At 39.2% G+C, this 23,948-nt stretch overlaps 2 protein-coding genes across 3 annotated transcripts in view; both read right to left on the bottom strand.

Annotated features, from left to right (window-relative positions):
• SNX29 (sorting nexin 29) overlaps nt 1-12,513 on the bottom strand; it is a 100,582-nt gene extending 88,069 nt beyond the window's left edge. Inside the window, exons 1-7 of one of the 2 annotated variants that reach the window (XM_063414093.1) lie at nt 11,906-12,512; nt 6,453-6,517; nt 5,635-5,687; nt 5,076-5,200; nt 3,793-3,973; nt 1,969-2,039; nt 867-1,115 (exon numbers count right to left, since the gene is read on the bottom strand). In XM_063414093.1, the coding sequence (XP_063270163.1) occupies nt 867-1,115; nt 1,969-2,039; nt 3,793-3,973; nt 5,076-5,200; nt 5,635-5,687; nt 6,453-6,517; nt 11,906-11,912 (751 nt within the window). In that variant the 5' untranslated portion in view covers nt 11,913-12,512. Of the gene's footprint in view, nt 1-866; nt 1,116-1,968; nt 2,040-3,792; nt 3,974-5,075; nt 5,201-5,634; nt 5,688-6,452; nt 6,518-11,905 lie in introns of both variants that reach the window. The other variant, XM_063414094.1, reaches the window with a different exon arrangement.
• A 571-nt stretch (nt 12,514-13,084) lies between these two features.
• Nucleotides 13,085-23,810, bottom strand: TNFRSF17 (TNF receptor superfamily member 17). Its single transcript, XM_063414777.1, has 6 exons — nt 23,654-23,810; nt 18,694-18,751; nt 18,488-18,578; nt 14,681-14,732; nt 14,406-14,537; nt 13,085-13,650 (listed from the first exon to the last, which is right to left on the bottom strand). Exons 1-6 carry the CDS (start codon nt 23,808-23,810, stop codon nt 13,394-13,396), a joined length of 747 nt encoding a protein of 248 aa, XP_063270847.1. The 3' UTR covers nt 13,085-13,393.
• Between the last annotated feature and the right edge of the window lie 138 nt (nt 23,811-23,948).

Genomic DNA, 23,948 nt, shown 5'->3' on the forward strand with positions numbered 1-23,948 from the left:
TTTAAGACAAAGTCTATTTTCAATGCCAATAGAAAAAAAATTTCATCTCAGCTTCTATTCCTACCAGATTCTCATGTGGGGTTTGTGCTTTTTTCTCACAACCCAAACAATTTATTGCCTAAACTCAAACCTTGTTTCTTAATTGAAAAGCACATAAATCTTCCTGCAGTTTTGTACGTTTACAAAGCAAAACAAACTTTTAGTTTAACTTCCAGAAACAAAGATAATAAAATATTACTTTGTAATTTTTGGAAAAAAAAAATGTAATAAAAATCACATTTTGACTGATTTCAGATTCCAAGAGATTAAGACTTTGGGTCTTTGTTAGTAACTAACATCACACAAGCTGGTTGTAACACTAAGAACTCTAAAGGTATAGAGAGTATGAGTAAATTTTTATTTTGGCAATTATCTGCTTTGTATGGGAGTTCAGACTGTAAACACAGTCACTAGTTGAAGCAGATTACAAGCTAAGATTTCTATCTGATATAGAACAAAAATATGTCTGACTGGCAAGGCACCAAAAGACAACATTAAAAATGAATAATCATTACATCACAAACTTCAAAGCATAATTTTATGAACAAGAAATTGAAATTCAGGTCACAAGCAAAGCACTACCAATAAAACAGTTTAGCCTTCCTTTCACAGTGATACAAGAATGCTGAAACACAGTTACCATCCAGTATTCACACCCAATATTTCCAATTTCATGCTTTTAATTACACACTCAACTGGTTTGTATACATTGTGCACTTAAGACTTGCGCTCTACAATAGTGCATTAGAAGTAAATTTAAAAGTTATTTAAACACACTTGAATGTTTTCCAAGTTTGTGAACGGCACTAACATCCAGAAGAGCTCACCAGCATTTACATTCCTCGACAGCACAGGCAGCGGGTCAGAGTCCTGGTCAGGCTTGATGAGGATGGAGACGGCCGACGAGGCGGTGATCTCGCGGAGGAGGCTGCTGACACCCTGAGTGGACTCTTTCAATAAGGAAGTGACATTTTGTGTGGATTCCTTTAACAGATCTGACACAGTGGGTGTGCATTTGCTCTGCCCATTTAAATCCTTATTATCAATGTTGATAGCAAAAAGAATGGAGTTCAGACCTTCAGATAAAAGAAAGGGGAAAAAGAGACCAGAAATGCACCATATACTTCACATGGAAGTTATGAACATAGAAGCTAAGGATTAACAAAACTGTGACATGGAAAACATTTTTCCCAAAAATTTCCCACAGTTGCCAATGCATGAATTCTTATTCTTTGATGTACCATTCATTCCTTTCTAGATTATATTCAAGCTGATGCAATCAGTTCTGAATTCTTCGTGACGGCTGCTCAGCTACACATTAAATAATCAAAAACTATTGTGAACTCATTTAATCATAACCTTTTATTTAAACCCAATTCACTGCAACTTCAGTATTTGTTGGTTCCTATATTCTATTAGCAAAAATAACCACGAACCTTGTCTTGCAGAATGAAGCATGTGACCATGATTCTGAGAAAAGGGGTATAAAAGGTAATAATACATCACTTCTGTGGCTGACCTCTAGAAAAGTAAATTATTTATCATTCCTTACTCTTACTCTCCTTACCTGTAGTTACCTGTAACTTGCATCTTAATATAAAATTCCTTCATTATTCTTTTCTAGTCAGGAATAACCCACTTTGCTTTCTGGTTGCACTGGTTCTAAGTTAGCCTTGACTGCTGAAGAGTTAAAAAAATGATGTGGAAGATTTTTGAATTGTAGCAAGGCCAGATCCAGGATTTAAGCAATCCATCAATTCATAGCATAAACTGGATAATACCTTGACTGTTCACCCTGGCTGTGCCTCTGACACACATTCTCCACATAAATAGAGTGTATTAGAGAAACTCCTCACAACCAGAAACAGATGTAACTTCCCAAAAGGCATTAGTTTTCCAAGAACAGCAATACTGAAGAGAAAGTCTTACCAGCTGCCATTGTGGGGATCATACTGGAGCGTTCTTCATCCATCATAAAAGACCAGTCTTCATAGAAGACACTGTAATTTAAAGGGGGAAAAAAAGGACATGCAGTCTTATAGTAACATACACTTCACTTCTGAAAGACAAGAAAACTCTAAACAATAAGTAGGAGCACCCCAAAGGATTAAATTTTATGTCACAGTAACTCCCTGTAGTTCTGAAATTGGTAACTATTCAGATGGTTCTATAAAGACATGCTAAAGAGTATTTTTTTCCTTAGTTTTAGTTCTGCATGTTTTTAGGGGGAAAAAAGCAACTCAGGGCCTGGGGGTTCACACTGCATTAGCAGTCACAGCATCTCTCCATACCTATTGCTATACATGTTTTGTATAAGCTTAGAACATGTGAACAGAAACAAAAAGGTTCCCTTTATCTTGAGCAACCTGCCCATGGCAGGAGGGTTGGAGTACACAATCTTTAAGGGCCCTTTCTAACCCAAATCCTAATATTCTATGATTCTGTGACCTTGTGTTTCAATTGATTGTGTTTCAATACCCAAACCCACACCAACTAGCCCAGATAGTTAGGGTAAACTATGAATTTGGATATAAAACCCCCACATTTTTCACTGTGAACACATAAATTTAGCTGTTTTAAGCCTAGTTCTTTCTAGTACCACAATGCTGTATTTTAACTATAAGCATTCAGTTAATTAAACAACAAAACAGATAGAAAGAAACCCTCAATCTATATATTAACTCTGACAGATTCATTTTAAAGTTTCCAAAACATATAACTGGGGATGTAAACTGATTCTGTAAATCCCATTGGAATTCGGGTAACATTTATGTCTTAAAAATTCTGGAATAAATCTTTTCAGAAATAGCATTAAAATGCAGTGTGCTGCTAATCCTGATACTGTGCAAGTATTGCTACAAGCATGAGAGTAATTAGTGACATAGCAATCCAAGTCACTAATTGCTTAATGGTTTTCAGACCTTTTTCTTTATTTTATTTGTCTTTATTTGATTTCTTCAAAATCTGTTTTGCAAGAAAGCTACAGATGACTGGAACAAACTAGAAATTAAAAGGACGTACTAATGAACTTAGTTTGGGCAATAATCTTATCCACTAGATCCATTAATCAATGCAAATGAATAAAATGCCTTTCTGCTGAATCCACTGGACTTGATCAAGTGGTTTGGGCAAGCTCAACAGTTACTGATAAAAAATGGAAAACACCTCAAATTTTCATAAAGAAAAGCAGTTGAAGACATACGAGAAAATGGCAGGACTCAGTTTATGAACTTAAGTGCATTTTGCACTTCCAAAGTACCTTAGGATTTCACAACGTGTAGTAAGTTATTCGCAGTAACTGTAACAAAAGGTTCACTAACTGCTACCAAACCACTTCCCAGTAATCTGCAGCTCCCCACTGCTGCACTGCTGGAGCTTTGCAATTATGGCATCTCCAAAAGGCAACGGGCAATTACCACTGATGAACTGATCAGACACAACTGCAATTGTGCACGATTTCAGTGCAATGAGAGAGGCACCTTAAAGCACGGTGTCCAGGCTGCAGTGAGCAAAACTGCTGAGAGAACAGGGAACGGATTTAGGGAAGGGATTTAGGGAAGAAGTCACATACAGGAACAAGCCACTATCTTAATGGCTGACAAAAATGTTAAAGAATGGCGTTAAGTGACTTGACAGGCACGGCAATTAATAGGGGGTACCACTACAGCTCTGCCTTTTGGTTGGCTGCCCGGGGTTTCAGCCAGTCCCCATTTGTCAGAACACTTCCTGCATTACAAAGGTATCAGACAGTACCTGAGGCGATTCTTATCTGCAAGCAGCATGTGAACGTATCTTTCCAGGGAATGCTCATTGAGAGCACAGCGCAGCCACGCGCGGCCTCTGCCGATGTCTGTGGTGATGGCCCGCAGAGAGTAGAAGCGCTGCAGCTCGTGTCTGTTCAGCACCTCCTTCACATAGTACCAGAACACGGGCTCTGCAATTTAATGGTTGGTAATAGTGAGAAGGACAACCACTCCACCAAGAAAACCACTAAGATCATAGCTGAATACATTTACATGTAAATTTACTAAAAAAACAGGTAACAATATAACTTTGAACAAAAGTGAATCATTTACCCCCTTCGTGCAAACCACCAGTTAAACAGGTTATTTATTCCTACAGAACTTGGGCTATTTAAGCACTTAGAACTTTTCACTTCATTGAAAAAGCCACGCAAATTAAAGGATTTGATTTGACACTTTTACATAGAATTCACATTAAAAGCACATTTGAGCTAGTATTTTACCCACAGGTTCATATGTTTAACTGGAAACATATTATGGAAAGGAAAAGATTTCTTTAGAACTCTATGTTACTGCTGACGTGAAATATTGGAAGGCAGGTCCAAAGGAACAGGTAGCTCCAGAATTTGCTGACATGCATATAACAAATTCATGTTACTTTAGAAAACAGAAGTGTTGCATTAAAATGGCAAAAATATCTCTTTCCACTAAAACCCTTTCTGTGCCCTTTTCCCAAATATTGATAAACACTGATCAGTATCTTCCTTCTGATTTTAAAAAAGAGAAACTTCAAGGTGAAAAGAAAAGGAATCTTTTCCCTGAATGTGGAGAAAGTAACAAAAACCAACTCAACCAATACAAGCAACATAATTTTTCTTTCTAAAATTACATCAATACTTAGAAGTTAAACATAACTGACCTATATAGAATATGGCATTTAAGGAATTGAGTAAGACAAGGTCAAGAATGAAAACATTGTTTTAAAAACTTAACAGCACAATTACACAACCTTGATCCCTGCCAGAATCCAAAATAAATTTGCCACTATATATGATGCAACAGTAGGAAGTGCCAATTTCCTAACAGCAACATTTCTAGAGAAACTGGAATGCAAGTTAAACTAGACCAAGAAGCAACAGTCATTTTCACTGCTACTTCTACAACACACCAAGTGTAAAGTATCCCACAAACAATCTGCATTTGGTGCAATGCTTAAAACTTCTACTAGAAATTATATCACTTGACTGAACAGATGAACTCATTAAAACAGGATAGTTACACTTAGCAACTTACCCGTTTCAGTTTTGCTGGAGAAACCTGCTGCCTGTTTGATTGCTGCTGCTGTCAGCGCCAATCCCCGGCTCCTCCTCAGGCCATGCTGGAACACAGCCTCAAACTGAGCACACAAACAGGTCACTCTGCAATAGAAGTTTTAATGAATTCATGTAAAAGGAACTATGAAAAAAATCATAGAGAAAATCAACCTTGTTTCTATACAGCAACTTTATTCCAGCTCTCTGAATAGGGAATGGAAGGTGAACCATTATCTTATAAGCAGTGAAAGACCCCTTCTATGCAGTAATCTCATCATTTGCAAGCAGTATAATCTACTTATACCCACAGGCTCATCATAATGATTGAAAGCTGAGGCACAGGTTACATTCAGAAGAATTGGGAATCAATTTGAGAAATCACCCTCACATGCTAGAGGGGCTGTTAATCATGTTATTTCAGCTTCAGATCACCTACCTTTCATGCAATGCAATTTTTTGAGCATGTCAAATATTTTGTGCCATATGTTTTATGTCACTATGATGGAAAATCTAAGCATGTTAATCTTAGACTATTTTACCTGCTATCAGAATCTGAAGCAATTTCTTTTCTTCCTCCGAATCGTATCTGACACTGCAATAAACAGATTTTAAAAAATTTTAAGAACTTTTTGTTACACTAAACAAATTTTCTGAACTATTTATATATATAAAACAAAGTCATATCAAAAAAGGAAGCAGCACAAAATAGAGCACTGCAAAATACAGCCTGCATCCAAAAAGTGCTCTAGAGCATCATGTTACACTAATGGGCTGCTCTTGCAGTTCAAACCTACCCTTGCTAGCCAGAGCAACACACCTGCATGTCCTCCAGTAAATTGAAAACTGAGTGGAAATTACCACTTTTGAGTTTTAAATGTGCACCTACAAAAGCAAAAATGGCTCCTACCCAGCTCAGTGCTACAATTACAGAACCACTCTTTGTGAAACATTTCATTGGCTTACTTCTGAGGCATTCCTTTGCCTCCCAAGCTCTCCCAAAGAGTGCAAAGAAAAGAAGCTGCTACTCTAAAATGTTAACTAAGTTAGACTTTGCAGTACACTGCAATTTAGTTCAGTCATATCAGGATTACCAGAACATATATTCCTAATATATATTCTATAGTATAACATATATTTAAAACAGACCTATTTCAAATATAACCTGTCCAGAACAAGAATTTGAAATAAACACTGCACAATTGTTTGCTAGCAGACAAAAACTCAGTTGTATTACATGAAAGCCACAATTTCTTCTGTTTCCTTTCCTTCTTTTTGTTAAAGAGAAAGCAAAGACAGTTCCTGGTAGTAATGACAACTCTGAGTAAGCCACAGCAGAAATGTGTGTTGGACTTCTCACCTGTTTAACTGCATCCAGCAGCCGTTCTAGAAGAAATTGTCTTTTAGTGTCGTTGGTCTGTGAACCTGAAATCCAACAAAATCATCATTTTAAAAAAAATTGTTTTTTAAAATACATTTAAGCCAACACAAACTTCTTTCTTTTGGGCCCTGAAAACTTTCTTCCCCTGCCAATTATTCCACTAAATTAACTAATATATTTTCTCTTAGTAAAATGATGCAGTATCAACTGCTATGAGGTTTCAAGTAGCCTTTCTCTAACAGGCAGCAATACTGTTTCAAATATCATCTAGATTCTTATTTTAGTAATATTTTTAAGATATATTTCACCAGTACCAAATACAGAATTATTATTCAAGCTGATGCACAGCTTGCCCTGAGCTTCTTAGCACAACTACACTGTAGTACAGCATCACAGCACTAGAAAAGAATGGAAAACAAGAATGAAACTCCAGGAGTATCTTCTTACTGTCAAATCTTATGACAGAAAGAGTTTTAAGTCAGGTGAAAAGACAGCAACTGTTAGAATAAATCCCTTAAAATTTAACTACCAGTACAGTTCTTCTGATTGACACCTATAAAATCTATTTTGTTACTATATAAGGAACTATGCAAAACAACCTTCAACTTCTCAAGCTATTTCAACAATAGCATAATACTTTGCTTGTTGGAATATCCTTTATAAATGCCCATGAATATGGTGAAATTTATTATTTAGATAACCTAAATTGCCTCTGTAATTTCTTTATTCTGATCTTAATTTCAAAACTTCCATCAGAAACCTCTGTGACATGTCTGGAGTTAAAGTCATTCTATTCCCCTTTCTCTCTCAAAGAACACACAACCAATGTACATATGGACTGAGAGCCAATTAGCCAAACTCTGCATGAGCAATTTCCTCCCGACATTGAAAATCAAACACCGCACACCAAGCCCTCTAGTAAAGAGAGATGACATCAAAGATATGTGCTTCCTCTTGCTATCTGACACTGTGAGGTCCAAATCCCAGAATTTCCCATCTTCATAATCCCATTCAAACCAGTTTGCTTTGAAACCAGCAGGACAGGACAAAATTTGTCCGGTTGAAGTTATTCTGCCTTTGTTTAAATATATATATACTCATGTAATATGTAAGTGTACAGAGAAAGTATGCCAGAATAACGAAAACAACAGGAAGAACGTGCAAACCTAGCTGCTAACTAAGCTTCCCAATGCTGATTTTGCTGATTACAGTGCATTTTCAAGACGTTGTGCTTCCCATTTTGAACTCTGACTCAAACTGTGCAGACATGTGATGTGTGAGGTCTGGGGCTGTTAGTCAAGCACTCCAGTGCACACAAACAATGTTCCGTGCCAGTCCAGGACTTCAGAAACAAACCCCACACCAAGCGGGTTTTAACTTCCTAACAACTATGCCAGTTATGCCAGCGTGAAGAGAAGGCCAAATTCATATAATCCCTACCATTCCACATCATGCTTGTTCAGAGACTGCAATTTATTAAACAATATTCAATATTCTTACCACTCGCACATTGCCAAAATGGAGATGTATATGTGCCTATGTATCCATTTGTTTTATAATAAATCACATCACCATAAAATAAGGAAAACAATCCCAACTTTTAGAGCAACCCCTCGTGTTCAGTAACAGTGAATATACACAACTCTGCAGATTTTCTCTATTATTTCTTACAGTCTTACATTACCTACACACCTGCAAGAAGAGGCATAACACAGTATCTCTCTTTGTATTAATAGCTTGAGACAACATCAGAACAAATGCCTGCAATTAATAATTTCATGACCAGAAAAACATCTATCAAATGAAAATACTGGTGGGCCAAGTTTGTCATCCAAATGCAATGCGTGTTAGTTTTTAAATTCACATCTCTTTAGACTCCTTGTAGCTATTCGGTAACAGAAAAGGTTTGCAACTAGATTCCAGACTGTAATCAATATAAAAAAATGCATAAATACAGAACACCTACTGAAGTTCACTATACTGATGAAAGTTCTAAACCACTAAAGCATGGTTTAGATACCAAACAACCTTAACTTTACACAGACTGAGTGCAATGTGTATTTTCTCTGTATTTTACTTGTAAATTTGCCCTACTAACAATCGTAACTGCAGGAGATTACAACCAATAATTCCTGAAGCAGTTCAGATCCTCCTCACCATTAACAGGGCTATGCAATGTGTCTGCTGAGGGCTTAGCTGAGGTTTCTCTTCAATGCACATCTTAAATTCTTCTACTGCTGTTGCTTAACAGAAATTCTACAGGTAGAAGAAAAAGAATATTCACAAAGTCTATTTTTTTTTAAATGAAAGATTAAATTGTGTCTCTTTTCATGCTGAGTGCATATTTTTCTTCGTAATAAGCCTAGAAAATATGGTAGTATTTGGTGATGGTTTTGTTTCAAGTAGGTAGAAGGTAAAAATAAATCTCTACTAACTCTCTTGAAGAGTTAATTCTTTCACATTTTCATTTTCTAAACTAAGTCCTTAGGAAAAAAAAGGCATATTTTCAGACAAGAGCACCAATTAAGTGTGATCAACTCCAGCTGATTTAAAGACTAACAGTATATTACAAACTGACTAAAACACCCTTCTCCTGATTAAAAACTGCAGCAACACACATACAAATACAAAACAAAGAATGCATAAAAAACAGCATTACTCAGAAAAAGGCTGCATTTAGACTATTGTCATAAAAAGGAAGTTCATACATGACTCTAAAAATAATTGTGAAAACACAAGTATAAGGTTGCAACACCTAAGAAAACTTAAAGAGATTCCTCCCACCAACATCTACTCAGTCAAAAAGGGTTTAAAATAGGCTCAGGCACTGCACCTGCCTCTGTGACCCTTTTCATTTTCTGTTGTTCAAGGTCATGATTTCCAATTTTTAAAACAAACTTCTCTCCACACTCTGACACAAACATCCACACCTACAGCAGCAGCAAACGGGCATGCAAGTAAAGGAAAGCAGGATTTTCATCCAGTTCTTCTAAGTAAAGCCTTCTTCAGCACCACAGGCAGCATATAAGTAAAATAAATAAATCTGCTATTGCTCTTATATAACTTGCATTTATGTCCTGAATGCAAATTTTCAGACTGCAATCCCTTTTGCTTGCTCTAATACAGGTTCTGATGGCACAAGTTTAAGACAAAACAAACACAGACCTAATTTAAATGCTACCTTTTACTACATTATTATGATTCTACTGCCTCATCCCCCCACCATGAGTTGCATTTTTGAGTTTCTTGAAATCATCATTAAACACATGACAGCACCTTCAATCCTTGACAAGCAGTTAAATCTTGTATCCTTGTATTATTTGCCTTTAAAGTTTAGCCTACTCAGCACTGTACAAAAAAATATGAATATGTAATTAGTAAGCAGCATTACTAATATTAAGGTGATGCTTACATCAACAAGAAGTTACCTTCACATCCACTAGAAATACACTGTAGCTAAAGAAAATAAACATTAAACATAACTATAGCCATTAAGAAAATAAGTTCTTCCATCTGTATTTTAGGAACAGCTCTGTTAGTTAAAAGGGCTAAAATTGGTTATAGAAGTACAGCCAGTGCTGTAACAGGCAATAGAAGGATATGGTTAAAATTGATGAGAAGTTAACATGAGCCATCTCCTTCATCTGAAACAAGCATGATAATGATAGGTATTTCTCTGTTCTGATCAGTTTGACTTATATTATTCTAAATACTGTACAGCATTGTGTAACAGTAAAGTCTGTCAAAGTTCAACATTAGGGTTTTTTTTTCTATCTTGCTGTCTAATCGAAATTGCTGGAAATACCTTATAATTCTTGGCAGGGGCTTTACATGGGTGGTTACCATGCAACTGAACCACTACTGTTAATGTCACCTTAGGCATTACTCGATTTTAAGTAATTAAATGTTTCTTTTCTCATAAACATGTATCTCTTCATTGTGCTAAAAAAACCCAAGATTAAAGGTAATAATAATAACTATATGATGAAGCTTTATGCCACATGAGGTGTTACCTTGTCTTTTGAGTCACAGAATCCAAATAGAGCTCTCAAAGATTAGTCTCCTAGGAAGATTTAGGCTCTCATTTGCATAAATTTGCACAAGGGTATTCCCAGCTTGAAATTATCATCGGAGGGCTGAGGTTTTCCATATGAAAATTACGACTCTTATGAATTTTGTATTTAGGATTTAGTCTATTCTGTGTCAAGATCTGAAACATTTGAGAAACTTTTTTCCCATGCTTTGAAAGATTTCACTGTTACTTGCATTTTTCACAACAGGTTTCCCCACAATAATCTCTTTTTTGCCTCATCTCTTCCACAAAAATCTTTTATTTTCTTCCTACCATAAAGGTGAGAACAAAACAGAGAAAAATACCAGTGAAGTGATTTTATTTTTCAGTTCACTTTCAGAAATTACTGCTCCCCATAAGGGATGCAGCATTTCGTTACTCCAATTAACTCCTCAGTTTCTTTTTCTTCCTGCCTTTGGTTACAAAGACCACCATGTATTAGATCAGGGTGGGAGATCAATACGTGATCCAATTCTCAGGTGCAGAGTGTTGTCTGCAACTTCCACTGCTGAAGATGTACACAGAGACCCATCAAAATGTTTACTAAAGCACCTCCCTTCTCAAAAAGCCCCAAACAAATCCTTGCCAATGTGTTTTAATACATATTAAATAAATACCACTTATGCTTTACATCTAGAAGAAAAGTCTATTACAATTTTCATCTCTATCCTAACAAATAACTCTCCATGCTGACCCATTCAAGTGAAATATGCTTCCTCCAGTCCTGTAGCTTATGGGTCACAATTCTCATGCAAAGTTTCAAGTATTTCCTTGACAAACACCTTCAAAAGCTCAAGATTTAGCGCACATTTACCCTCAAAATTTAGCACACCCCCCGCACCACTTCCCTCTACCACAGAAATCACATCCAAACAGGCACATCCCCACCGGCCCTCAGGGACACACAACAGGGACTCTTTTCCACAAGAGCTGGTTCTCACCTCTCCCACCGACTGCATGCTCCTGGGTTCATATTTTTAATTTTTTAAACTTCTATTTTCTCTTGTTCATTTTTTTCCTCAGGAGTATTTCCTATGATTTTGCACAGCTGAGGCAACACAGATGCCCGAGCCCAGCATCACTTGTGCTGTGAGCCAGTGCCACGCTCAAGGGCAGGATTTAGGATTTAAAAGGGGGTAAAACACCACTTCAGGGGGACTCGGGGAGCCGCAATGAGGAACGGGGTGTGGTGCTAAGCGACCCAAGTGTCCCGTGCCTCAGCACGGCACCAGGGAGCACCGGGGGGAACGAGGGCAGCGCCGCTCCCGCCCGGGCCCCCGGGCACGCTCTGCCCGCGCCAGCCCCACAGCGCCCGGCGGGCTCGGGGCGGAGGGGCCCGGCCCGGCCCGGCCGCACTCACCGCTCATGGTGCCCGCGGGGCTCCGTCCGCCGGAGCCGCCGCTCTCCCGCACAGCCACGGCCGGGCCGGCAGCCACCGCCCGCCCCGGAACCCGCCCGGCGCCCCGGAAGGTAAACGCGGCCCCGGGAGCGCCGCGCAGCGCTTCCCGGCCCGGGGCTCCTCGGCGCGGCCCCGCGCCCTCAGCGCGGCCCGGCCCCGGAGCCGCCCGGAGCCGCCCGGGCTGGGGCAGCCTGGGGGGCAGGAACGCGACACCGGGAAAGGAAGGGTGAGAAACTGGAGATAAAGTGTCCTCTGCTGCCGCATGGGCTGTGCAGCGTGAAAGCTCGGAAAGGGTCGTTAAATAAAAACAAAAAACCCCCAAAATTATGATAATAAGAAATTTTCTAATTTTTTAACGCTTATTTGAGAGGTGTTGGCCCTGTGTGGCCAAAACCACAGAGATCTCGTAATCCCAATTCGCCCCAATCTTTGTGTCAGCTTCCTAAAGATGCTGCGACTGATCATTCGTAGATTTCATGCAATGAAATACTTCACTTCGTCATTCATGCAGGAACATGAAGTGGAATGTTAGCTGCAAATAAAGTCGATTGTTGTTGCAGCTGCTTATGTGGTTGTTGCTTCTGTTGCAGTTTTCCAGGAATAAAATTGTGGCCTAATACTAGGAAAGCAACATTAATGCTTGGAAGGCAAGATGACAGAAATATACTCCTAATTTTAGTCCACAGAGTAGTCTAGCATGACCAAACACCTATCCTTGTAAATACAACAAAGGTAAGTTTAAAAAAATGGGTAAAAGAGAAATCTCAGTCTGAAAACACTTGCCACTGAAAGGGAAGCCTGCAGCACCAGGAAATACATGGGATTGCAGGGACTGCAGTGAGGCCAGGAGCTCCATGGACTTCAGTGACCCTTGTGGTTCCTTGTGCCTCAGGACATTTCTGTGACTCTGATCTGTGCTCCCCAGCCCCACAGCCTCCCCCAGGGTGACCCAGAGATACCCCCTGAGCCCAGGGGCCTCCATGCTCCACAGTCCATCTCTAGAACATGCCATTTAAAGTGCTGACATTACTCTTTCCAAGACTGGGGATGTACTGAAGGTCTTCATTTCTGCCTCTTGGAGCAGTCCTTATGTACCATCAAGTAATTTTTGGCACAAGATCGGAGTCTAACATGAACATATATGTTTGCAAACTTGTTTATTTTGTATATATCTGCTGTAAGTTGGTGCAATCTCTAAAGGCAGAAAAAGCTGTCCTCTGTGAGAACTTCCTGAAATTAAAAATTCCAGTAAGTTGAGTGCCTGAGAATAATGTAGAAATACTTGACTAATGAAATACATGAATTAGAAATAATATGACAGCATTAGTGCAAGCACAAAGGAAGATCTCTAAGGATGATGTACTACCTTCTCCACTTCCTGCAAGTATTAAGGTTAACAGCTATACTGGAATAGCTCATTTATTATTACTCAGTACACTTCTCTCCCAGTCATCCAACACCCAGAACGTAGTTGTAATAATCAAAAGATTTGGTGGTAACTAGAACAGTAGCTCGTTCTTCAGTAGCTGGTAATGGAAATGAGGTTTCACAGCCAGTCTGAGGTTTTACCAAGCCACAGTCACTGCAAGTGCATTCTTCCACTGAATACATTAATGTTTCACTTGGAAGTGTGTGTCTGATTTCTTCTGTATTCACACTGCTTTCAGTATTAGCCTTGAGAACATTATTCGGCTCCACAGAGCAGTCTGTAAATATACAGAAGTTAATTTAGTATATACATCATGCTATACTAAACAAAGAGATATTAAAGATCCAAATTTCATTATGGTCCAACTATGTTCTAACCTCAGTGAAAATTCAAGATACAGTGAAAGTTTTAAGATGTAGCTACATATGGTAATATTTTGTTCTACGACAATACAACCCTCTACTTCAGAATAGACATTGAAGTAATCCAACACATATTTTCTAATCAGTTATTATTTATTGTCTGAAAACTCACAAATACGGTATTTGTAAAATAGAAAAAAAACTTTTTTCACCTTCACAAAATATATCACATGTGCTTCTCACAGACTACAATATTAAATAAAATTATTTAAAGTCTTATAAAATGAAAAGCTAATATTGAATGTGTATCCTCTGCCTGGGAAGAATTCCTTTTGCATTCAATGAGGGTGAAACCCTTAAAAATATTTTTGCTTTTGAGTGTTGACAAATGATTTCTCAAACAGCAGCAAGTAAGCCAAGTATGAATATACATCACAATCCTGACAAGATCCAGAACCAACAAAGAGAAATTGCTGCTTTTTCAAGTCAGCATCTGGATATTTATTCCCTAGTAACTATGATAATTTCATGGAGACTATTTGAGGAATACCAAACAATCCAACAAAGACAGTTATCAGAACCTGGAATATACACAATGTTTTTACATGGTAAGATTAGCAAAAATGTACAACAGTCTAAAAGTATTTGATGAAGAATCTTATTTATTCACCTGTGTTTTCCAGTTTTTCTTTTAGTTGCTTTAGGTGCTTCCATTTAAACAAGACTATTAAGGTGAACAGAGTGAGTATTAAAATCAACCCTGTGCCCAAACAAATCCAAAGAATTCCACTTGAGTCGGTACCTTATGAAATAAAAGATATGCATTACGTTAATCATAAACAATAACTGATGTACAGTAAACATGTCCAACACATCAAACTTGAATGTAAAGTACAACAGGAAGATGCCCAGCACAGCCACAGAGCACTGCAGGAATTTACTTACTCTTCTCACAGTAGTTCTCACATGAGGGCGGCGGTGCACTGGAACACCGGAGCTGACAGGGAGTACAAGAGAGCAGCAAATTATCAAAGTATTCATTTTTGGGGCACTGTGCCATCAGGGGCAGTAATTATGGAACTACAAAGACACAGATACTGTAAAAGAGCGAGGATCATCTACAAAAGGCTTCTCAGTTCTCAGTTTGAGCAGAAGAACAGATAGCAGTAATAATGGACTTCCATCACAGCTCCACTACATGGGATCATGTTACAGAAAAAGGATTTGACTCAGAGGTCCCCAAGGAATTACTGTTCCTTTTTTGGCAATTCACAATCGTAGAAAACCTGAGCAGCTGCACCAAGATAGTTTTCAATGTAAATTTTGTTTGAAACAGAAAAGGCTATTTATAGAGGACATTTCTGGAGCAGGTGTTAATACTACAAACTGTAGAGAAGAAAGATCTCCAAACAGCAGCTCATAACAATTACTCTTGTCTCTAAAACTTTGGGATTTTATTTCATGGTGATTGCTCCTCAATTCTGAATTAGCCTCATTTGTCGTCTATTAGGGTTTGATTGGCATTTTTACTTAGCTCATTTGGGGGGTTTAGCTTTTTTTATTATTATTACCACATTTCTATGAGAAATTTAATAATATTACATTCTAACCATGAAGAAAGTGTTATATTAATATTTTACAATTTTGATTCAAAACATTATCTGCATTTTTCACTGATTTTTCCGTAACACAGAACTGTAATTGGGCTAAAACTGCAGTACCCAGCATGGAAAAATAAGTTTATAGGACATCATCTTCCCAGCCAGGTAGATGTATATACAGTGAATGTAACATTTCTGAAAATGTATTTGGTGTCCTCACAGGAAAAATAAAAAGCTTTGACTACAGACTGCCACAATGAAAATAGTTTACACAACTAACTTGCACTTTGATGTTTTATTCTAATGGAATTTATTTTAAATACAAAATTAACCAGTAATTTCTAGCAGCTAGCAGTAACTGCCTCTATCCAGTATCACTGCCACAGATTGATCAGAATTACAGGCTCTCTCTTTATCATATTTAAGTTAATTGCCTTTTTGACTACAGAAATAAAAAGGAAAACATTGTATAAGGAGTTGTAATTTCATAGACATTACTAGGAGGCTTATTTTCCCCCAAAATGCACCATGTGGGAATACACAAATTGTTTTTAGTAGAGCAGTCTAACAGATCTGTATTCTAGTCCCTGGCAGATGGAAATGCTTATTGTGGCTTCTGCACTTGTTTCTATGGGCCAGGTGCACAGCTCAAGGCTTTCTATCACAGCCTTTCCTCCCTCTTCAAGATTAGTGGATAAACAGGAACTGATGAATCTGATTTAGGTGTGACAGGAGAAAATAAGGGTAGAGGCTGTGGGTTATGCCACAGAGCACCTCCAGCTCCACATTGCTCTGGCAGAATATGGGCAAACCTAGCACTGAACATCCAGCCCGTGCATTTCCTGCCATGAACCCAAATTTGAGCATCGGTTTCGTTAAACATCTGGAGACACCAAAGACTTCCAGAAATCCTTGTCAGTTCTTGTTTATAACCTGTTAAATTGATATTATGTGACAGGAATCAGTCACCTGGAAAAGGTAAGAAAAATTTTATCTTTCACTATTCAGTTTGAAAAAAGCTGTTGTGACTGTCCAAGCCAAAATAATAAAATGAAAACTCTGGGGGGGAAATCAAAGTAAGTAATATCAGCATGTCAATGATTCAGGATTGAAATTCATCTGTCACAGAACAATAATGTGAGGTCTATTTACCACACATAACTTAAACGACAAGGTTTTGTTCTGGCACTGCTTCAGGGTTTCTCTGTTCGAGCTTGTGCCAGTTTTTTGCCTGACTGTACTTCAGAAATTCTGCTGGCATAATTACATAGCACTTACCAAGAGAAAGAGGGTTTTCTGCTAGGACTATAACATTCCCTTCACAAACAACATTAGCTAGGCTGACAAAGGAATTCTTTTGGTTGTATAGTTGTTTCTACATTGATGGTTTTGTGCTGGCACAGCTCTTTTTTTCCCACTCACTAAGGCAACTGACCTACACTGTCAAATCTTATAGTACAGGCTTGCTCTGATCCTCTCCAATTCTCTAAAGCTATTTACAGAATAAATCCCCCCAAAAAAGTCTCTTGCAAATCACCTCACCTCAACAATCCTAAAAATCTGTAAGACCGATGTACGTACTAAAAACACCACTTTTTCTCCTCAAATGTTACTGCACTTCAAGGAACAGCAGTCTTACAGACACTCATCTCCTAAAGCAGTGTTAAAACTTTCTGAAACAGTTATTTTCATAAATGCATGTTTTGTTAAGTGCATGCTTTGACTGTATGGCTGGGAGGAGATAAGCTGTTCTAGGAATGGGGTACAGACTGGTAGTAAATAAAAGTATGGAGCTACTAAAAGGCTCATCATGTTCATTAGCTTTTACAAGCTGTACAGAATAATGCTGCTTTTAGACAAAATATTGTTTCATGTCATTTGCACACAGAGCAAAAACAAGAACAATGTGGATTTTGCCTGTTTGGTTCAGCACATTTTCATTAGACCACAGCTTTGAAAAGAGTGATGTTGCTGGTGCTACATCGAGTATTTCCAAAATAGATTAAAGAGCAAAACAACAGGAGAGAAAAATATTCCTTTAAAATAGTGATTAAAATAACAATGGTATAAACACAGTCAATCAAATCACAGACAGCTTCTCTATCCCCCACTGTGTTCAAAGCTGACTTAGCTAGGAACCAGCTTATGGAACAGAGGAAGTGCAGAGCCCAGGAAAGCAGTATGAATCGACTGCAAACCCTTGGGGGAAAGAAGATACCTTTTCATTTTTCTGACATTCTCCATGTGCCAGAATAGTTATGTAACTCCTAAGGACAACGCATAAAACAGGAATTGTGCAAGCAAGTGTGGATTAAGCCAATGCTTGTTAGACTGTCAGTGACATTTTTATGTTGGTACAGTAGTTTTTACAGAATGTAAACATATTTCATAAAAATAATCTCCTACATGCTACTATTTTAGTGATTTTGCAGGTGGGCAAAATAAACTAAAAATCATCCGTGGTATAATGCCAACAGGAGTAATGGAGTTACAACAAAAATAAATGTGCAGGAGCAATTATGAATTATGTGTTTGGCATACACTGAAGTATAACAAGAACTTTTGTTCTTGTAATTTTAGTCAAATTCTCTAGCTATTCAGAGGTTTGAGTATCATACATTCACTTTTTTCAAATTCTCATGTACAGCATCACAGTGCCAGTGTGTGCTCTCTCTCTCAGGATAGGAGGGAAATTGTAATAGATTTAGCCACCACTACTCCAGAATAATTCCCCATGCAAATTGCTGTCTCTGGAATAAGAATACTGGCACAGAATACTTCTAGAGTAATTATGCCTATTTAGAAACAAGCTCACTATTTCATTCTCACAATTCCATAATGAAGTAATTATTTTCTGCAACAATGTTAACATGTTAACTAGCCATAGAAGAACAGCTTTAAAAATCCCATGACACTATTATTCTTCCTTCATAACAATAATGCCATTCTGCTTTAGTCATTACTGAAACTAAAATCTTAAGGGATCTCTAATGGACAACATGCTCCCTCAACTGGAATTCCAGAGAATTAAGAAGGTGAAAAGAAAGTACAGGAAAATCCCACATGGAACCAGTTTTCTATTCCACTCCCCCTTGAGACAGACAGCATGCAAAAGTTGCCACATAAATTTTAAGTGCTATAAAACTCTGACCATATTTATAAAGCAGGAGGTCTGCCCTAGAGTTATTATGGTATCCAGCAGTGGACAGGGCAGCTCGGAGCTTCTCCGTGTCAGGGAGTCCCTGCAACCAGAAAGGGTCTGAATAAACACTATGATAATACTCAGCCACTCCTCATCATCTTGTGCTCCAGCCCCTTCCCCAGCTCTGTTGCCTTTTTCTGGACGTGATCCAGCACCTCAATGTCCTTCTTGTCCTGCAGGGCCCAGAACTGGACAGGGCACTCAAGCTGTGGCCTCAGCAGTGGTGGTCACTGCGCTGGTCCTGCTGGCCATGCTGCTTCTAAGGAAACAAAAGGTTCATTTTCTAATCAAAATATTGCTGATCTAAAAGAAAGCACAAGAATAGAGAAACAGAGGTCTGGATTGTACTTCACAAGATTTCTTTTCAGCAGCTTCAGTATTTTGATTGATGTGATGCCTCCTCCCACCAATCCTACCCCTGGCTTTCAGATCTCTGAAACGCAGTCCCTGCCTTTCTTCAAAACAGATTCCCTCCTGTCTCTTACCTTCCTAGTGCTAACTCAGTCACTGCTTACATCATTGAAGTGATCTCATTCTTCCCTTCCTTGGCTGTGCGTTCTTTGCTCAGCACATTCCTTCCACATTAAGCAATTCCTCTGCTATTTACAACATTTTAACTGTCATAAGGTTTATAAACTATTCACAGGTTCTTCACAATGTGCTCACCTAAATCCCCATCTTTGTTTCTTTGATAGCAAGAAACCCCCACAAAACAGTTTTGACAGAAAAACTACTTACCTAAACTACTTTCCCTCTCCTATTTTTCAGTCTGGAGTCTCATGGTATCAAAACCAGAGAAGAAATTCTGTCTAGGAAGGAACTGCACTGCCTCTGCATTCAAAGAGATGCAATGAGAACCCATCTGACAGATCTGAGATCTAAACAATGCAGGGTAACTAAGCAATAGGGCTGAGAACTCTGAGCCTCCAATTAGAGTCACCTGAAAAAAGGGATGGCACTTGCGAAAAGATCTTTCAGTCTTTATTTTTAGAGCTACACAATCAGGGGGAATAAAGGCTGTGTATACACACAGAAGGGAGAGACACACACGACTGTTTTTAATGAGCTGAGCATATGAGGTATTTGAGAGCTGAAAAGCTGGACACAGAGAATTATAAACTTTGGCATTTTTGTGTAGCAATCCATGTATTTCTTTTGCTATGTAAAGCAAAGCCAATTAATTTTATGCCCTTTTTGAAGCCTGCAGTATGTGTTTAATTGCTCCAAAAGGAGCTATTAAACAAGGCTTTAACTCTAGATTGGAGCTCTCAAAAAGAAGAATCCAGCTCCAAAGTACTCTGCCAACCCACAATGACATGTGAGACAAGTTCTAAATTCCTTTGCAGACGTGGAGTAATTCTGTGATTGGACTGTGAAAGAGAGCTTATGCTCTGGTGCTACATTTGGAAAACTGAAGACTTTTATTTGAAATTCTTCCAATGAAATAGCTTCAAATACATTTCTATGAGGGAATTCATGGACTGCAGTTCTGTCAATGTCCAGCACAGGGAGAGGAACAGGCAGAAAGAGCAGTTGTTAAACAGCAGTGTTGGAACAACAAATCAGTAAAAAGATGTTTCCAGGGCAAGATATCTTAGTTTGGATTAGACATGGTCTTGTGTAAATACAGAAGCCTCTTTATTCACTTGTACTTCCAGGAGCCCCAGTAAAGCTTAGGAGAGTCTTGGTTTTTAGTGAAGCCATCATGCTGAAACATTGTTGTGTTTTCTACTCCCTAGGTCTCAGCTACATCTTCACAGACTACCTGGAAAGAGAATTTGCCAGGGTTTAAGAATATTAGTTTATAAATTCTGGGCACCTAGTCAAACTTCTAATAATTTACTTCAAACCTCCTGTCTTTTCTTTTTCCTAAGTAAATAACTTGTTCCTTTGGCTTTGTTTTTAAAGGCTCTTTCTGACTTCAAAGCAAATCTAAATATCAGGCTACTAATTTAGGTGCACATATTTGAATACCTTTAAATTTCAGGGCATGGCTCACAGGGCGTCACTCAAACCCCAGCTTGCTGCCACACCAGAAAGGGAGGTTGTATTCCTTTCCTGCTCCTCCCAGTCTCAGCCAAAATGTTTCTTTCCCATGTTGCAGTAGCTCAGGAAGTACTTGATGTCAAGGTAAACTGATTCAATTAAATGGTAATTCAGCACCCTAAAACAACTCTCCATTTTAAGGCTGTTGGTAGTTTATGGAATTTTAAAAACTTATTTCTTGGTGGCCAGCAAGTAACTTGTTGAAGCTGTTAACCTGTTAGGAGCCTTCTAGTGGAATACATCTTTGTCTTCTGCTTCAGTTCACATGGCTAAAGCATTGGTATTTCATAGGTGTCCCTGCCAGGCTGCAAAGTGCTTGTGGGAGCTTGGGTGGGAGTTATTACTGAAGCAAGGCCACTGTTCCTAATGTCACATGAACAGAGCCCTCCATTTCAGTGCTGCTCAGGTGAGGACTGACTCACCACAGGCAGCAAATTAGTGGTGAAGCTGCCTTGGGATGGTTTATTGTATTAAATAATTTGCTCTCGCCAAAACATAAGTCCTGTTCCCCATTCTTACTTTACAGCAGCCCTGGCATTTGTCAAATGCCTCTTATTTGATTGATCTGAGTAGCCCAGAAGAAAAAGTGGATTGTTCTGTCACTAAATTTAATGAGCTGGACAGACTCAGCACAGGGTCTAACAGCTCAGAGGCAGCACAAGGACAGCAGAATTGAAGTTGTAGGGGGGGAACAATTTCCCTGCACCTCAGTCCTTATGTGTTACCCTAAGCTGGGCCAGACCCTTCTTTTTTAAACAGTCTTGATCACTTAAGTCAGTCATAACGTGAGGATGGATTTATATGGGGGGTTTTCAATAAGAAAAGCATTTTACTATTTATTAAAAGAAGAGCTGGTACATTTATTCTAAACATTTTGATGCAGAAGAGATTTAAGCAAGAAAAACTTTTATAATGGTTTATAAAAGGTCCATTTACACTCCAGTAGATATTTTGCCAGTAAAATTATTATAATTCCACTTTTATTTTGAGTACCAGCTGTTCCGAAGTGGAAAAACAAACTACTAGCCCTGTTAAAAATGTAGGGTTTGAGTTTACACAATTCCTGTGTGTGACAGCCTGCAAAACAGGTTTGTACACTCTGAAGGACATCTGGCATCCTCTGAAATTCTGTGGACTAATTGTATATATCCTAGCAAGTACCTAGGGAATAAGTGCCTGTCAGGGAAGGAAGAAAGGTTGTGAAACACAGCTAATGCTTTTCCCCTGAAATCAGTGGTAATGTGCACTTCTGCACCTCTGATCAAATGCATATTTGACCCTACTCCCCCCACACACACAAAAATAATTCTCACAACTCAGTGCTTTAGGAGCCATCAGAAGGAAGCTCCATTTCAAAAACCTTCTAGAAGAATGCCAAAACGTGTACAAGAATTGCTGTCTCTGTTCTGTGTGCTGCTCATCTTAAGGCACATCTTAATTGCTGTGGAAGGGCAGCACCAGTTAAGGCTTTCCTGACCCACGGGCTGTGTCAGGGCTCAAACAAAACACAAGCTTGCCGTACAGCGTTGCACTCATTATAAACCTGAGCTGTTAAATGCTCTTAGTGACAGTAAAAAGTGTTCAGTAACAAGTCACTCTGTCAGCAGAATGCATGGAGCTTGCTGTCCACTGGAGTTTTATCAATTATTCAATACTGGTAACCTCTGAGTGCTGAAATGGTGCTACCTTGTTTCCATATGATATGAAATGTATCAGACACCTCCTGGTCAATAAACGTCACCTAACAAGCAAAGGTTAGAATGAAAACAAACCCAAACAATGCATACTACTTTTCATTCTGTTAAACAGAAACATGCCGTGCACAGCTGGGACTTTGTTTGACAAAATTCCAAATTTTACAACAGAAGCACAGGGGACACTTTTCCTTAATTATACTCCCTTTGAATAATAGAGACTGACAATATCTGAAAACTGCAAAGTAACTATGTGCCAGAGAATAACCAGAGAGTGGGTTTCACAAGGTCTTTAAAACTCATTCTTTAGGTTCTGGTGGTGCTTGAAAGAAAGGCTTCCACTCAGGATATGTTTTTAGTTTCTCATTATGAGTGATACTTTTTCTTCCAAAATGCATTTTCTGTGCTGTTAGTGGGGATTTTTTTTTCTTACGTGCTACTCTGCACACTAATGTTTTCCCTGGATATGATCAGCAGGAATATTCCCCATATTTCCACTAACACATGTATAAGGTTTTGTTTGTCCATGACCCACATGTTGCTGCTGATGTGCAGCCAGAAACCCTCTGGTTGTCATGTCAGGATTACATTACACAAATGCCCCTTTGGGAGGACTTTGTTCTCCAAACTAAACTGCCCTGGATTCTGTACCAAACTGAGATATTTCATTTTTGGTTCTAAGACACCTGCTTTCAAAGCAACCCTGTAATCTGTCCTACAGTGTTCTAATATGAATAATGCTCTAGGTGACTTGGTTCTTGCACGTCAGCACTCCAAGAAACTCCCAAGCATTTGCTTTGTGTAGTTAAAAACACACTGTACCTTATGAGACAAAATGCTGCCACAGCTTCATACAGCCCCATAACCAAAATCTACTTGTTTCCCCTCTGTTCCACGCTCTTTCCTTATGCTTAACTTCAAGCGATTTTTTTGGTTTTTTTTGTTTGTTTGTTTGTTTTGGTTTTTTTTGTTTTTTTAAATTTCTGAGAGTCCTACCAGTGGAGGGAGGGCCTCAGTATTTGGAAAGTGCTCCTGACTCTGGCTTAACTGGATGGGGTTTTTTACGTGGTAACAACTCAGTCAAAGTGTCCTGTAGAGTTACTAAAATTGAAACTTTCCATGCATCATGTCCTTTTTTGGCTGAACAGGTACGGCAGCCTTCCCTCTTGCATCCCGTGTGCTCCCAGAGCTTCCCCGGGAGCTCTGCTGCCACCACCGCCCTGTCCTCTGCACCTCTGCTCTCCAGGACGGGTTTGGTGTGATTTTAGCGTGGCTGGCACTGACCCGGGCGGTTCTGTCTCGCCTCTGTCCTGTGTCTGTGCACCTCTGCTCTCCAGGACGGGTTTGGTGTGATTTTAGCATGGCTGGGACTGACCCGGGCGGTTCCGCCCCGCCTCAGGCGTTCGCGCCAACTCCGTGTCCCGCATCCCCCTGGACAGGGGGGCGGGGCTGGCTCGCGGGGACGCACGGCGCGCGCGGGGGCCGCCGGGAGTTGCAGTTCCTGAGCGCCCAAGGAACGCAGGCAACTCCATTTCCCGTCTGTCCTAGGGAGGCGGGCGGCGGGTGCGCGCGCGGGTTGTGACGGGTAGTGTAGTTCTTATGCCGCGCCTAGGACGTGCAGTAGCAGGAGGACCGAGGGAGATAAAAACTACTACAATGGCGGTAGGAGA

This window comes from Prinia subflava, chromosome 17, assembly GCF_021018805.1.
Source record: "Prinia subflava isolate CZ2003 ecotype Zambia chromosome 17, Cam_Psub_1.2, whole genome shotgun sequence".
NCBI classification, from domain to species: domain Eukaryota; kingdom Metazoa; phylum Chordata; class Aves; order Passeriformes; family Cisticolidae; genus Prinia; species Prinia subflava.

What these genes read in the sequence shown, in the direction of transcription:
- TNFRSF17 (XM_063414777.1), bottom strand. Translation starts at nt 23,810, where the DNA reads ATGGAGTTGCCTGCGTTCCTTGGGCGCTCAGGAACTGCAACTCCCGGC. An exon ending in GGCGGGGCGGAACCGCCCGG is followed by an intron (nt 18,752 to 23,653) that starts GTCAGTCCCAGC and finishes ACCACTGCTGAG; the next exon opens with GCCACAGCTTGAGTGCCCTG. An exon ending in AGAAAAACTGGAAAACACAG is followed by an intron (nt 13,651 to 14,405) that starts GTGAATAAATAA and finishes GTATATTTACAG; the next exon opens with ACTGCTCTGTGGAGCCGAAT.